General features: G+C 37.9%; 4 protein-coding genes across 5 annotated transcripts; 2 read left to right on the forward strand and 2 right to left on the reverse strand.

Annotated features, from left to right (window-relative positions):
- The first annotated feature begins 63 nt into the window (after positions 1-63).
- LOC129805476 (protein phosphatase 1 regulatory subunit 7) lies at positions 64-1647 on the forward strand. The gene is made up of 3 exons (XM_055853404.1): positions 64-184; positions 258-1039; positions 1104-1647. The coding sequence occupies exons 1-3, from the start codon at positions 169-171 to the stop codon at positions 1275-1277; spliced, it is 972 nt and encodes a 323-aa protein (XP_055709379.1). The 5' UTR covers positions 64-168; the 3' UTR covers positions 1278-1647.
- Positions 1308-6665, reverse strand: LOC129805471 (general vesicular transport factor p115). Its single transcript, XM_055853397.1, has 3 exons — positions 6473-6665; positions 4043-6379; positions 1308-1527 (listed from the first exon to the last, which is right to left on the reverse strand). The coding sequence occupies exons 1-3, from the start codon at positions 6548-6550 to the stop codon at positions 1417-1419; spliced, it is 2526 nt and encodes an 841-aa protein (XP_055709372.1). The 5' UTR covers positions 6551-6665; the 3' UTR covers positions 1308-1416.
- On the forward strand, positions 6655-14353 carry LOC129805474 (UBX domain-containing protein 1). Of its 2 annotated transcripts, XM_055853403.1 has the most exons (3): positions 6655-6864; positions 6956-7860; positions 14188-14353. In XM_055853403.1, the coding sequence occupies exons 1-3, from the start codon at positions 6815-6817 to the stop codon at positions 14223-14225; spliced, it is 993 nt and encodes a 330-aa protein (XP_055709378.1). In that variant the 5' UTR covers positions 6655-6814; the 3' UTR covers positions 14226-14353. The 2 variants fall into 2 exon arrangements, with proteins under 2 accessions (XP_055709378.1, XP_055709377.1); XM_055853402.1 differs by lacking the exon at positions 14188-14353 and having other exon boundaries at positions 6956-8185.
- LOC129805473 (D-aspartate oxidase) lies at positions 9644-12549 on the reverse strand. Its single transcript, XM_055853401.1, has one exon. The coding sequence runs from the start codon at positions 10680-10682 to the stop codon at positions 9675-9677; it is 1008 nt and encodes a 335-aa protein (XP_055709376.1). The 5' UTR covers positions 10683-12549; the 3' UTR covers positions 9644-9674.
- Positions 14354-14628: the final 275 nt, after the last annotated feature.

Here is a 14628-nt window from a genome sequence, read left to right on the forward strand (position 1 = left end):
AATTGAACTGTTTACTGTGTTTGCCACGAGTGTCGCAAGTATAGTTTTCGCCTTTTCGCCGGATTAGTCAGCCGATTGACAGTATTTTTGCCGTGCATTGTTTTGGTTGCAGTGCTTTTCTTGTTTATTGCATTATTTTGTTGAAAATTATTGAATTTTTCTAAGAAAATGTCAGATAATGAAGGTAAAATTGTTCAGATAAGAAGCAGATAGTGTGGGAAATATGAGATTAACACTGACTCAATGTGTAATTGCAGAAAAAGCTGCTGGAGCAGAAGGTGCCTCAAATGATGAATCATCAAAAGACAATCCGGACGGTCCTACGATGCAAAAAATCGAAGAAATCATAACAATAGACCCGGAAACATATGACTTGGATCTCAATCATCAGCGGATAGGGCAGATAGAGGGTCTTGAGCCTCTTGTGCGCATCGAAAGGCTGTGTTTCAGGTGGAATTTAATAAAGAAAATTGAAAATCTACAGACATTGACCACCCTCAAGGAATTGGAATTCTATGATAACCAAATCACCAAACTCGAAAATCTCGATACTTTGGTCAATCTTGAGATTCTGGATGTGAGTTTCAATCGTCTGGGAAAGATTGAAAATATTGAGATGCTGACGAATCTTGAACGGTTATTCCTGTGCGCAAATAAAATTCCCAAGATTGAAAACTTGGATTCCCTGGTAAATCTAACGATGTTGGAATTGGGAGACAATAAGCTGAGGAAGATTGAGAACCTCGATGCCTTAGTCAATCTCAAGCAACTCTATCTGGGAAAGAATAAAATCACACGAATTGAAAATCTCGATAAACTGACCAATTTGACGTGCTTGAGTCTCCAAGCCAATCGGATTACAAAGATTGAGAACCTGGAAAAACTTACTGAACTCTCTGAGCTGTACTTATCTGAGAATGGAATTGAAAAAATTGAGAATTTGGAGAATAACAAGGCTATTGAGACGCTGGATTTGGCACAAAATATGATCAGCAAGATTGAAAATCTTTCCCACCTCACGGAACTCGAGGAATTCTGGGTATTTCTCATTGATAAAAAAAAACTTTTCCTCAGGTAAAACATCTTTTTTTTTCTACTTCCAGCTCAATGATAATTCCGTCTCTGATTGGAGTTGCATCAATCATTTATCGGGAAATAGTAAATTGGTCACAATTTATCTGGAGCGCAATCCCGTAGCGTCTGATGTTCAGTATCGGACAAAGCTCAAATTGGCCATAGCGTCTCTCACAAAAATTGACGCCACCCTGTGTCGCTAGTCTTCGGAGGAAAGTTAAAAAACAGGCCGCTTAAGAAAATATCAATACCTTTTGTTTAGGAATGAAAGAGATAAATTTGATAAAAATCGCGAAACAATAAAAACAGAGTCTCTTGGCAATTCTTGGGAACACAGCGTCTCTACTTGAGACCATTGTCTGCAGCTCCATCATCCGATTCATCGTCCTCAGAGGCCTCAATTTGAGCTCCGAGGTCTCGCAGTTGCTGTCGATACTGTTTGATCCTGGTATCCTGCAAGAAATTGTAAAAGGGGGTTATCATTGAGATTTTTAAAGTCTACACATTTTTTCTCTTTGTCTTTTTAAAAATAAAAAAAACCACTTAATAAATTTATCTTTAATCCTAAATAAATTGTTTTATTTAATCCCGAAAAATCATGTCCTTAGAATTGAAAAAAAACACGGGAAGGGCAAGTGGATTATTTCGCTAAAGAATTCAATAATGCGGCTTTAAAAATTATAATAAAAGAATATTAAGAGCAGAGATAGGAGAAGGCTTCAGGCTGCGGACACACTCTGGCTTAGAACACTTGATATTTTTCCCTTATTCCTTTATTGAATCAAAGTCATACACTTCCTGAACGAAGATGTCGTCATTTTCATTAATGCTGTCTACACACTAGAAGCAATTTTTTGCCTTTTTTTTAAAAAAATTCTGACATTTCTGCCTACAAGGATAGAGGAAATTTTCTTTAAAAAGGCATTTTTTAAACAAATTTCTCCTAGTGTATAGAGGCCATAAGGGAATATGGAAAAAATCTGAAGTGTTCGAAACCAAAGGATGTGCGAAGTCTAAAAGCCTTCCCCTCCTTCACACCTCCTTTCCCCCAAAAATATTTTTATTGGTTTGCTTAGAAAAAAAAGCTTTAAGTCTATTTGGTTTATTATTGCATATTTTTTGGAAAAAAATCGCCATTTTTAATTTTTTCAGATCAAAGTTTATCGGTCTATTATCCTCTCTGAAGATCTTATTTTTCAAATGATTTGGTCAAATTTGGATTTTTTGGAAAGGTCTTGATATTTTCAACACATCTGCATCAGTATTAATCGGTAATGAATCAGTACCATCGGTACACGTTAGTAAATGATTTTTAAATTAAAACTTCTTAATTCTTAACTAAAATTTCCATTCCGGAACGGTTTTCTGATTTATGAATCAATTTTTCGGGAGTAAACCTAAAAGTAGGCGAAAAAAAATTCGCGGAGAGCTCTATCTCGTGAGTTTGAGCATTTCGAGCACCTAGGATGCTTTGTCATCTTTAGGTTATCTTCAATGTGACCTCCAATTCTGAACCTGTGTTTCCTGGTTAGGTGACTTTTTGTCAAAGAAGATTCCTGGGGGTAAATTATCTAAATTTCGTGAGTTGGTTACCAGTGACAGACTCACCAAAAAAATCGACCACTTTGTTTTCCGAATTATTTTTGAGTAGTGGACCATCAATCTGTGAGAAGTGTCACGAAAATATCGTGAGAAATGTCACAAAAATGAGCATAGAGAATCACACTTACTTATTGACAAGTTTCGGAATTTTCTCATTTTTAGCACTTCTCACGTTCTCACAAAGTTAGAGAATTTACCGCCTGGGTTTATTCAAGAAACCAACCGATTTTAATTAAACCCAAGAAATGGCTCACAGGGGATACAAAGGGCTTTCTAACCTAGGTATCAAAGCCCTCTCTTTTTTAGTCAAATTTAACCTGTTATTCTAAACAAAATATTTGTTTATTAAAAACTATAAAATTCTAACTAAAAAAATCATACAAATGCAGTTTAGATTGTAATGAATTTAAAAATCCTACAATTCAGAAAAAAATTTACAATGTTTTTTTTTCTTTGTTTTCAAAATTTTGTAAAATAACAAAATGCATATAACAAAATTATGCAATTTTTAAGGTTAGATTTAAAAATTTGAAAATATTTAAGTTATACTAAGAATATCTACAGTAGAACCCCGCTATAGGCCATCGCTCTATAGTCCACAATTTATCGACCGTTGATTTCAAAACACTAATTTTAAGTTAGATTATGTTTTCTAGTACGCGACAGGCAATGTTGTCATAATTATTTTAATATTTTTGGCAAACTTTATTGAGTAGTTGTGATAATTGTGATCCATAATGAAGAGAGCAAAGACAAGTACTACAATCGCAAAGAAAGTGGAAGCTGTCGAGCAATTTCAATACTAAAAGTCGTTGATAATTTTAAAAAAATGACATGGACTATACTGCGACCCAAGTGTCAAACCTGGAACCAAATATGGCCTATAGCGAGGCTCTACTGTATTGTGTACTTAAGAATAAAAATAATTTTATTAACTCTGTAAGCCCACTATATCGCAATATGGCTGCTGCTTTCTAGTGTTTCCTTGGCGGTTTTATATAAAAAAATTTATCAACTTCTCTTAAAATTTAGTTTTGCTAAGAGATGCTCGGATGAAAATTTGTATGCACATTTCCTTATTAAAATAGCCCAGTTTTGCTCTGAATAATGCTGCTTATATGAAAACGTTTCATTGCAGTCCATTCCAATTAGGATCTTATTGTTTTTTTTTTAATCCTATATAAAAAAAAATATTTGAATAAATGCAAGGGCTAAAATTCATATTGAGAAACCCATAAATTATCCAAAAACGCATCGCAAAAACCCGAGAAATCCAATTTTTACATCGCGAAGGACGACAAAACAGAAACCTTTGTCAATAAAAATTGGAATGAGTTACCCCTTTAAAAAATTCTCTTCAGCTCACCTGATCAGCAAGCAATTCAAGTAGATCCTCCTGTTCCACCTTCAGTTTCTCCCTCTCAATGGATTCCTCTGTGAATTTTTCCTGGAATCCTCTCAGCGTCAGCGTCAGCCTCTCAACATCCTGCTTCAGCTGAGAATTCTCCATCTGCAAAGCTTGAATCTGAGGGCTGTCGTGATGATTCTGATAACCATTTCCTGTGATATTGAGACCAGCCACGTGATTACCAATGTGATTGATTTGACTAGTTTGTAGCTGATGTGCCAGATCCGTGGCAGCAGCCAATTGTGCTTTCAGCAGGATATTTGCATCCGACAATTGAGCATTGGATGATTGTGCTTCAGTCAATTGTCGCCTGGTTTCCTCCATTTCCTTCTCGCAACGCTTAATGGTCGACTGGAGTTCAGCAATTTTTGTATCTTGCTCCCGGATGATGTCCTTGTACTGCCCAACAATTCCTGAAGCTTCCTGACTGAGGGTTAGTTCCGTGATGTTGCTACCATCGGTCCCAATTGATGTTATGGTTTTTACGACAATTGCCTCGAGAGCCTTGAAGAGTTTGCAGAATTCATGGTCCAGGAGGACATCTAAGGGAGCTCTGAAGCGAATCTGTGGCTGTTTGGCTGCCTTACTGTAGCTTTCGTGTTTTGACACTTCGCCGAGTTTGGTCAGGAAGGTCTCACAGCTAATACGCTTGAGGACAAGCTGACAGAGGTCTTCTCTCTTGTAATTGGGTACGGAGTTATCATTGAACTGGATGCAGATGCCCATGAGGAAGGCACAGAGTCCCTGGATGAGATACTCATTTTCGTCATGTTCATTCGCACTGATTTGGGCAATCAGGAAGGCCACACTGTTGGGTGACGAGAGGAAACCTTTGACGGCTAGCTGGCAGTGACTGAGCCAGGTGCAGATCAGCATCAACAGACCGATTTTACTCTGGACCCGATAATTTCCCTGCTGTAGCAAAGTCGTGCATTGTTGCAGCAGAGACACTGGAGGACTTCCAACTGCTGTGGCTAGAAGAACACGAAGCAATTGTTCCTTCTGGGCAGGATTTTCAATCAGCCCGTGCATAAGAGCCACAGCACTGAACCAATTGGCCAGGGAATCAGTGCTGAACAATCCATCGCAGAGGAGTTGTCCTTGGGTGAGGCTACTGACTTCAGTGGATGAAGGCAGGAGGGTCTGCACGAGATTTGTCTGGCCAATTTCATTGCGATAGAGGAAGCATTCGTAGCAATACAGGACAGCGCATCTCAGGGTCAGAGGTTGCTTCTCATTCACCATGGACATCAGGAGAACGACAATTGCTGCCCTTGGGGGATTACTGGGTGCCATGACGAGACTCAGAAATTCCTGGTTATTCATATCTCCTCTCACAACTTCGCCTACGGTATTGATGGTTTCTGTGAGAATATCCGCAGGAACTCCACTGCTCATCAAGACGTTGCAGAGTGCTTCCAGCAGCCCGCTGTTCCTCATTGTCTTCTGGCACGATGCTATGATTTGATGAGAATTCCCTGGACTTACTAGAGACCTCACAACTTGCAGCATGCAGTGAATATTGGAAACTTTTTGAGGTGTCCAGCCGGTTTCCTCAAGTTCCGGGGGCATGGTAAACATCGGTGCTAGACGCTGAATGTAGCTGCCTTCCTTGAAAAATTGCTGATTGCTTGAATTGTTCTTCAGAAGATTCAGCATCAAGATCAGGCAATCTTCAACAACAATTCCTCCATCTGAACAACCCTCTTCCTTCATCACGTCAAATAGTCGATCAAAGGCATTCTCAAAAGCTACAATTTTCTGAATATTTGCATTGCCCTTGGTGAGTTGGATGAGCAACAGAAGAGCATCATTTCTCACAACTTCCCGGCTGTCACTGAGCAAATCCATCAATTTTGACACTCCCATTGGACTTACCAGAACAATCTCCTGTAGCTCCTTCGGGCGATACTCAATGAGACTCGTGAGGAATTTTATCGATGGCCATCTTACACGAAAATCATATTCTTCGAGATATGACAGGACAAGTCCAACATTCTCTGGATTCTTAATGAACATCTCAGTAAACTGTTCTCCCACATTCACCGAAACAGTCGGATTCTCCAGTTCTTCATCAAATTGCTCTGGAGATATGATATTGCACAGTGTATCAAGGGTATATCCTATTATCTCACAATCTGCCCGATCTGTTTCGAGAATTTGCACAAGAGCCGGCATTCCCTGAGCCCCAACTTCAATTCTATATTTCTTCGAAAGAGCCTTTAGAGCACGACAGGCATCCCGTCGATCCTCGAGGAGTGTGGATGATGACACTCTATCCACCAATTTCTCCACCTGGAACAAATGGGAAAAATAGGAACATGAAGAGCGCCCCAATGTTTCCCAAAATCCCCTACTTTCACCCTCCCAGATTAAAAGAAAACTTACAGTTTCAGCTCCGCTGGGCACTTGACCAGCCTCTGGTGTACCCAGAACACTCTTGAGTCCTCTCTGGAAGAAATCCATATTGCTGTCTTGTGGATTTGTGCCCCAATTTCCTCAATTTTCACACTGTTTTCCCAGCATTTTGCACACCAAGTACACGTCACTCGGACTATTCGCCGTACTTCGCCGTGCAGTGGGAATGAGTTTCAAAAATTCCACCGAAGAGTGCATCTGTGGTGCTTGACACAAGAAGAAAGTGCTGAAAAATCGTTAAAATCCCAGAAAATACCCCAAATATCCCTACATCTATTTGTGCACGAGAAAGAGGATAAGCCAGAGAACACAATGTCAGATGTACAAGTGCTCCTGGACATGGGATTCTCCAGAGAAAGAATGTAAGTTTGCCATTGAGGTTAGGTTTCTGTTTATAAATGTCTCTGGATTTTTTTTTCGGGGGCTTTCTGAGTAATATTTTTCCTATTGCAGTGAGCGGGCTTTGGCGGTGACTAATAATAAAGGTGTGGAGCCTGCTATGGAATGGTTGCTGGCCCATGCTGATGATGAGTTGCCAAATGAAGTTGTGACAAGTCCTCCAACCGGCACAGCAGAATCTGTTCCAGCAGAGCTCCCACAATCCACTGAGCAAGGCAAGGTGGATGAAGCTGAAGGCAAAACAGAGGGGAATGACGAAACTGTGGCAAAATCTATCAAATGTGACGAATGTGGACGACAATTCCGATCATCTGTGGAAGTTGAATATCATGCAGTAAAATCTGGACATTCAAGCTTTTCCGAGTCCACGGAGGAAAAGAAACCCCTGACTGAGGAGGAAAAGAAGGCACAATTGGCAGCACTTGAGGAGAAGCTGAAACAAAAGCGCCTGGAAAGGGAGGAAAAGGAGAAACTTGAGGCTTTGGATAGGGAAAAGACACGTATTCGATCCGGCAAGGATCTCCTAGAAGCACGTAGGAAGATGGAGGAAATTGAGATGGCTAAGATAATTGAGACGCGCAAGAGGGAAAAAATTGAGGAGAAAATGGCCAAGGAGAGGGTTAGAGCACAAATTGCAGCAGATAAGGAAGCACGGAGAGCTAAAATGGCAGGTGAAACTCCACCAAATCCAAGTGCTCCTGTTGTTGAACATGCCACACCATCGTCATCCACATCGATGGGAAACACTCCACCGAAGAAGTACTCCAGCACAAAGATTCAAATACGCCTGCCGGACGGAAGTTCTGTGGTGGAGACATTTGATGCCAAGGAGCAATTATCGGCTGTGCGATTGTTTATTCAACTCAAACAGGGCATCGAAGTCCCTTTCCGCCTAATGACATCCTTCCCGCGAAAGGTTTTCGACGAGGAGGACTTTGAGAAGCCACTGGAAGTACTCGGTAAGTCTATTTCCTTTTATTTTTCAGAGTCTTATGTAGGTCCTTGAAATTTACGTTGATACCTCCAGATTTGATAAAAAAATATGAATCTTTTAAAATGTTACAACTTTCAAAAACATTAAAAAAAAAATTGTGGAGCTATCATTCAGGCACTGAAGTCCAAAAAAAAAAATAATTTTACAATTTAAAAAGTTGGCAAAGCGTCCCAGCTTTGCGGAGTGCTCGCACTCACGAGAAATAGCTATTCGTGTATTATCATTTCGCATGCTTTTTGGGTAGATACCGCTTTAATACCGATTAAAAATTATTGATAAATTAAAAAAAAGCATTCCAGAATAAGAAATTCCCTTAGAAAATTAAGTTCTAGAATAAATAAAAATAAATAAATAAGAGAAAAGTACCAATTTACGGATATACTACCGATTCACTACTGGATTAAGTCTGATGCAGTCGAGTTGGAAACTTCAAGATCTTTAAAAAAAAATTCAAATTTAAGCAAATGGTTTGAGAAATACGCCATACAAAGGGGTTAAACTTTGATGTTCGAAAATCGACATCGAAATGGTTTTCGAAAATAGGAGTCCAAGGATTTGAAATATCCGCCTTGACTACCTCTAAAACATATTCGAAAATGGAAGAAATCGCAGGAGCCGTTTTCGAAATAAACACAAAGACATGGTTTTGGAGGGGTGGAAGGGGTGGGGGAAAAGAAAAAAAGGGTGTCCTCGGTAATGTTGCCTTATGGGAGAGATTTCGAAGAACCAAGGTCGATATCTCTTACCGTTTGGCCTCTAGTCGTGTCACAAGCTTTCGAAAAAATATAAAAAAATATATTTGAATTTTTTTTTGAGAAAGATACATTAATTTCGGGTATTATACCGACTCATGACCACTTAAGTCCGATGCAGTCGGGTTGGAAATTTCAAGATTTTTCAAAAAAAAATCCAAATTTAAGCAAAATGGTTGAAAAATAGGCCCTCCAAAGTGGTTAAAATTTAAATGTCGAAAATTCGATATAGAAATGGTTTTTGAACATAATGACCTCTACAGATTAGAGAAATTTATGTCCATATTGAAGCGTTTTTCCTACACAAGCGTAGGGAATTTGTTTCAATATGGACATAAATTTGTCTAGTGTGTAGAGGTCATAAGTGTCCACTGACGAAATATTCGCATTGGCTGCCTCTAAAACATATTCGAAAATGAAAGAAACCGTGGGAGCTGTTTTCCAAATATACCAAAAAACATGGAGAAGGGGGTTTGGTGGAAAAGGAAGAAGACTGTCCTAGATAATGTTGACTTATGGGGGGGGGGGGGGGGGGGGGTCGTCGAAGACGGGAAGTTGATATGTCTTACCGTCAAAAAAAGTGGATTAAATCACTGCTCCCTCTTGGAGTTCTAGCAGTAAAAAATTAAATAATGTCACACTTTTTTTAAGGCATAAAAAATCAAACTTCACAAAATTCGAAATTCTGTGAGATTAGATCCTATTCTAGGCAAAAATTTAATCATTCTATTAAAAATATAGATTTTTAGAAAAAGCAGCAACTATCTAAAAATATAGGCACTCTAGCACAGCTACCAGGAAATTTGATTTCTATATTTAAAAGATGTTTAATATTATGATTTGATTCTTTACTGTTAGAACTGTTATGAACTAGATCTAGATTTGTCTCCATTTCGGGATTTTGACCTTCAAGATTTTGACCTTCAGGATTTTGACTTTAAAAATTTTAACCGAGATCCATTCACAGATATTCCAATCAATCACAAGAAAACATGGTTTTGGGTTTCCATTTTATTATTGTTAAAATTTACAAGTGGCTCCGACCACTGAGGGCATCCCTAACCAATTTAACAGCATACTTGGCTGTTCCTGGAGACGTTGTAACCCCTGAAGCTCCATGTCCATAATTATGAATCACTCTCATGGGTTTTCCGTGGGAAGTTTCAAAGAATTCCACCTCTACACGAACAGGATCTCGATGAGGGCGCAATCCCACGGATTCACGTATAACTTCAGCCCCTCGGAGACTAGGCAGGAGATCTTGACAGCGCTCACGAATGGATGTAGAATCATATTTGCAAATGTTGAGATTGTAGGAATCAAATTGGCGTGTTCCTCCAAGAGTTACACCCTCAAATCCAGGAATGATGTACGTATCATAGTCCCCGTAGAAGGCTGTCTTGACCCATGGTGCCTTCACCTTGATAATCTGCCCACGAACTGGCACGAGTTTGTTGTCCCCTAGCATCCACTTCGATCCCAATCCTGTGCAATTCATCACCAGATCAAATTCCTTCTCCAATTCTGTAATCTTCCTCACGGACCTTGTAACGAATCGTCCACCATTCGCGAGGAATTTTTTCTCAGCCCAAGGCTGAAAAGTTCTGAATTCTGTCAAGAGAGTTGAGAAGAATGAACCGTATTTCCAATCTCCGGGACAGATTTTTAACTCATCCTCTGTGACCTTGCGATAAAGTGGCAGAATTTTTTCAATGCGAGGATTGCGCACTAATGCTGGACTTATAGATGAGAATAGGTAGCCAGATAGATTGCAAATGCCAACTCTGGCACTTCCTTCTTGCCTCCGAAGTCCATCCCAATGAGCATAGGCATCCTCAATCCATTGCTGAGTGATTTCCTCAGTGGGTCCAGCAAAGGAAGCTGCTGGTCTGAAGATTCCTGCTGCAACAGCTGATGTTGTGTCTGTTGACCATTTTTCTGCCACAATTGTCACACGCGCATCACGAAATTGACTCTGAAGCTCCAGGGCTGTTGTAAGCCCTACGATTCCGCCACCCAAAACTCCAAAATTCATCTTGACCAGATCACAAGACAATTGTCACTGAATCCGAGTCACAATATAATCTTATGGCTATTAATAAGGCAATTACCAATTGGGGTATTGAGCGGGATGAGGAGACAATTGGAGTCTGATAAGCATTTGAATGAGTGTGAAAGTGTGAAGGCAACTTTTCTAAATAATCAGAGACGAATTGGGAGTTGTATTAAAGGAATTTATTTTCTTGGAGCTGAGGAATTCAACTGATAGGAAAAATTAGTGCTTGACAATTGTTAAAATAGCAAGATTCAGGATTCAGGAATTGACCGCACTGACCCTATATCAAATACTCAAATCAGGATTACTAGTTAATTTTATTGTAAGGTGGCAAAATGTCCCTTAAATTGATTGCTCAGTGTCCTCAGTGTAATAGTTTTGATGAAGAAAGTCATCAATTCAATTTCAATTTCTTTCAAAATCAATATTCGTTTAATAACCGATTCATAATCGGTTGAACCTGGTTTCATGCTTATCCATAATTCCAAGGCCTTTCGAACAAAGCCATTATTTAACTTAATCGGTTGAGAAATATGCTTTTTAGTACCGATTAATATTTGACCTTGAGAACAAATATTTTAAGGCTATTTTCGTATGTGAGCCAAAAAAGCGACAACGTAACTATTAAAATCGCCTTATATGGACGCGGGTAGGGATTCTTTGAAGGATCCAAATGGTTATCTGTAACAAGTTTAAGAACGGCTAGACAGAAAAAAAGATATAATAATTTTTGCTTTCTATATAGTTAGTGCCAATAACAATATAACAATTCAATTAAAGTTTTTTTTTATCAAATTTTTTTATTAATTGCATTTGTATGAAAGTGAATTTTATTTTATTTCAAAAGAGAAAAACATCTTATAGTACTATACTGACGATTTTCTTTTTTTAGCAAAAACTTAAATTAATTTTATGCTTAATTTATTGAAATATCACAACAAATAGGATACAAGCCTCTTATGGCCTCTACATCCTAGAGGAATTTATGTCCATATTCAAGCAAATTGTCTATGCTTATGTAGGAGAAACTCTTCAATATGGACATAGATTTCTGTAGTGTGGAGAAACCAATTACAGTTACTTAGTAGGCAATAAATTAAAAAAAATGCGAGAAAAGAATAAAAGGGGTGGCAAAGTGTCTCAGGATTTGGGAAATGTTCGAACTCGTGAGTTAGATTTTATATACCTCAGAAGTACTTTCGCATCATTTACCATTTACCGGTTCTCAACCGATTTGAGCCGATCCATATGTCATTCAAAGAATCCTCCAAAATTGTTTTAAAAGTGTCGATTTTCGGCTATGAACCGGTTCTGAACCGATTTAAACCGGTTCAGTTTTATAGGAAATTCCAAGACCTTTCCAACAAGCCCAAACATGACCACATTCACTTGATAAATGCGCTCTCTAGTGTCTTTTTAACCTTTGATGATTGAACGAATGATTGAATGAATGATTCAACGATATTTTCGTCTAAGGACGAAATGTCCGCCTGGGTAATAACTAAAACATATCCAAAAATGAAAAAAATCGCACGACGCGTTTTCGAGAAATCCAAAAAAAAAACATGGTTTTGGAGGGGAAAATGAGGGGCATGTTAACGATCCTTGTGTCGACTTATGGTGGGGTCCCCCTTAGGTCACAAGTCGCTATCTCTTACCGTTTGGCCTCTTGATTTGGCGACAGTCGGACGGACAGACGGACAAACAGCGTGACGACATTTCTCACAAGGGAAGTACTCGAGTCATCAAATTCTTATAAATCTGGGGCTTTGCTCAACTACGCAGAAAGGCATCAAATTAAACGTGGTATTTTCAAAAAGTGCGAAATTTGGTTGATTTTTTTTTAATTCCTCAAATTTGAAAATATGCAGCATATAATAAAGAAAATTCGAATGAGACTGCATGCAGCGGTGGCTCAGCAGCGGTACAGCGCAGGACATTCAACAGGAGTGCCGCGGGTTCGATCCCTGGCTCCGTCTTTTTTTCATTTTAATATCTTTTTTTTTTTCAATAAAAAATTCTATTCTTTATTAAGTTGTATTATTGTAGTGTAAATTGCTTATAGTGCCGAATGAAAATCCTCAACAAATTTAAGTTTAAAAATTTAAATCGCATAATTTATCGAATTATCAATTTGCTAGTAGAAGAATAAAAAAAAACTGTATATACTTACAATCAGCTATCTCGTTGTAAATATTATTTATAGTTTTTATTGAAATTTTATAAAAGATTAGAAAGGTCGAAGACCCAAACCAATTTTTTTTTGGAAAAATCATTTGCAAGTGCACTAAATTTCTGAGAAATGATGTCACGCCGTTTGTCCGACAGTATGTCATCACTTCTACAAGTCGAACGGTTACAGATAGAGATTTGGGACCTTCGAGAGACCCCCCATAAGTCGGCCTACGCATCAATAAATTAATGTTAGTTTTACACCTTTTTAAGGATAAAATTAACATGAAAAAGGGTACCTTAAACCCCAAATACACCTAAAAAGGGTAATATTTACACCGATTTTGGATCAATACTTCAGGGTAAAATTAACATTTCCGGAATGTTATTTTAGCTTTTTCGGATTTCTCTCAGTGTAATATCGGGTTTTCAAGGTCAAAAGTTAAAATTACTTTAGAAACCATATTTCTCAACCGAATGGGTGATGTTTGGGCTTTTTGGAAAGGTCTTGAAATTTCTGATAATTCCGAACCTGTTTAAATAGAATAGATTATGAACCGGTAAGCAAATTTATATCCGAAAATTAATTGTATTTTGTATAGCTATTCTGGGCGATTTTTGAGTTATTTATGATTTGGATCAAATTGGTTGTGTGTGAACCAGTAAATGGTAAATGATGCGAAAGTACTTTTGAAATAATAGCCTTCAACGCTTCGGTAAGCTTTGCCTCCCCTTTTTTAAATTGAATTCTGTTTTACATGATTTAAATCAAAATCTCAAGTAGCAAATTTCGAATTGTGCCTCTGTAAATTTGAATGAATCATAAATGATTAATTTGACCATAATCAATTATGTCACCCTGTGTAGTCAATTGAGTGAATTATAAATCAAAAATTAAAATAATTTTAATTTAAACATTTTGAGTTTAGAACAGAGGTGTGCAAGATCCGTTGAAACCGAATAAACGTCAAATGAAACGTGTACGTCAATTATTTTGACATTTATTCGGTTTCAACGGTTTTTGCACACCTCTGGTTTAGAACGTCTAGAAACGCTTCTAAAATATAAGATGATAGAACCTTGCACAATACAAGTTCCTTATCACTTCTACATTATCCTAAAAAATATTTTTCAAACAAAGATTTGCTTGATATTTGGGTTTAAATCCTAAAGCAAACATCTCGAAGCTAATAAAATACAGATAAGAAATGATTTCTAAAAGGATGGAAAATATTTCTTTTATTTCTTATATTTGTTTTAGATGCTATAATGATTTTTTTTTAGTAAAAACTCCAAAAATATGTCTTTTTAGGTCTCGTTCCATCGTCAGTCGTAATCGTCACGAAATAATTATATCGATCTTCTCCCCAACTCCAGGAGCTTCAAGACACGTATTGCTAATATTCTCCCCTTATCATAAATTTGAAAATAATTTGTAACTACTATAGGACTTTGGTAATAAATTACAATATCAAGAATATCATTTTTTGGCTTGGTACCTCATTCAATGGGGGAGGGTGTACAAATTCCAAAGGGGTAACAATAAATTGTTTTGCGTGGGTGTTTTAAGTGCTCTTTCGCCAAATTTACGAAGCTATTCTTCGGTGCAATTGTGTAAACATTTATTTACAAAATATTCCCAACTTTAGGAGAATTTTATTGTTATTCCGCTAGTGTGCTAACTATAAATAGCAAAGAAAGCCAATCTCCACACTAATTGCCCATTTGCAATAAATCAAGAGAAGAGAGAGAT

The sequence above is a fragment of the Phlebotomus papatasi genome, chromosome 3 (assembly GCF_024763615.1).
Source record: "Phlebotomus papatasi isolate M1 chromosome 3, Ppap_2.1, whole genome shotgun sequence".
Classification (NCBI taxonomy): Eukaryota; Metazoa; Arthropoda; class Insecta; order Diptera; family Psychodidae; genus Phlebotomus; species Phlebotomus papatasi.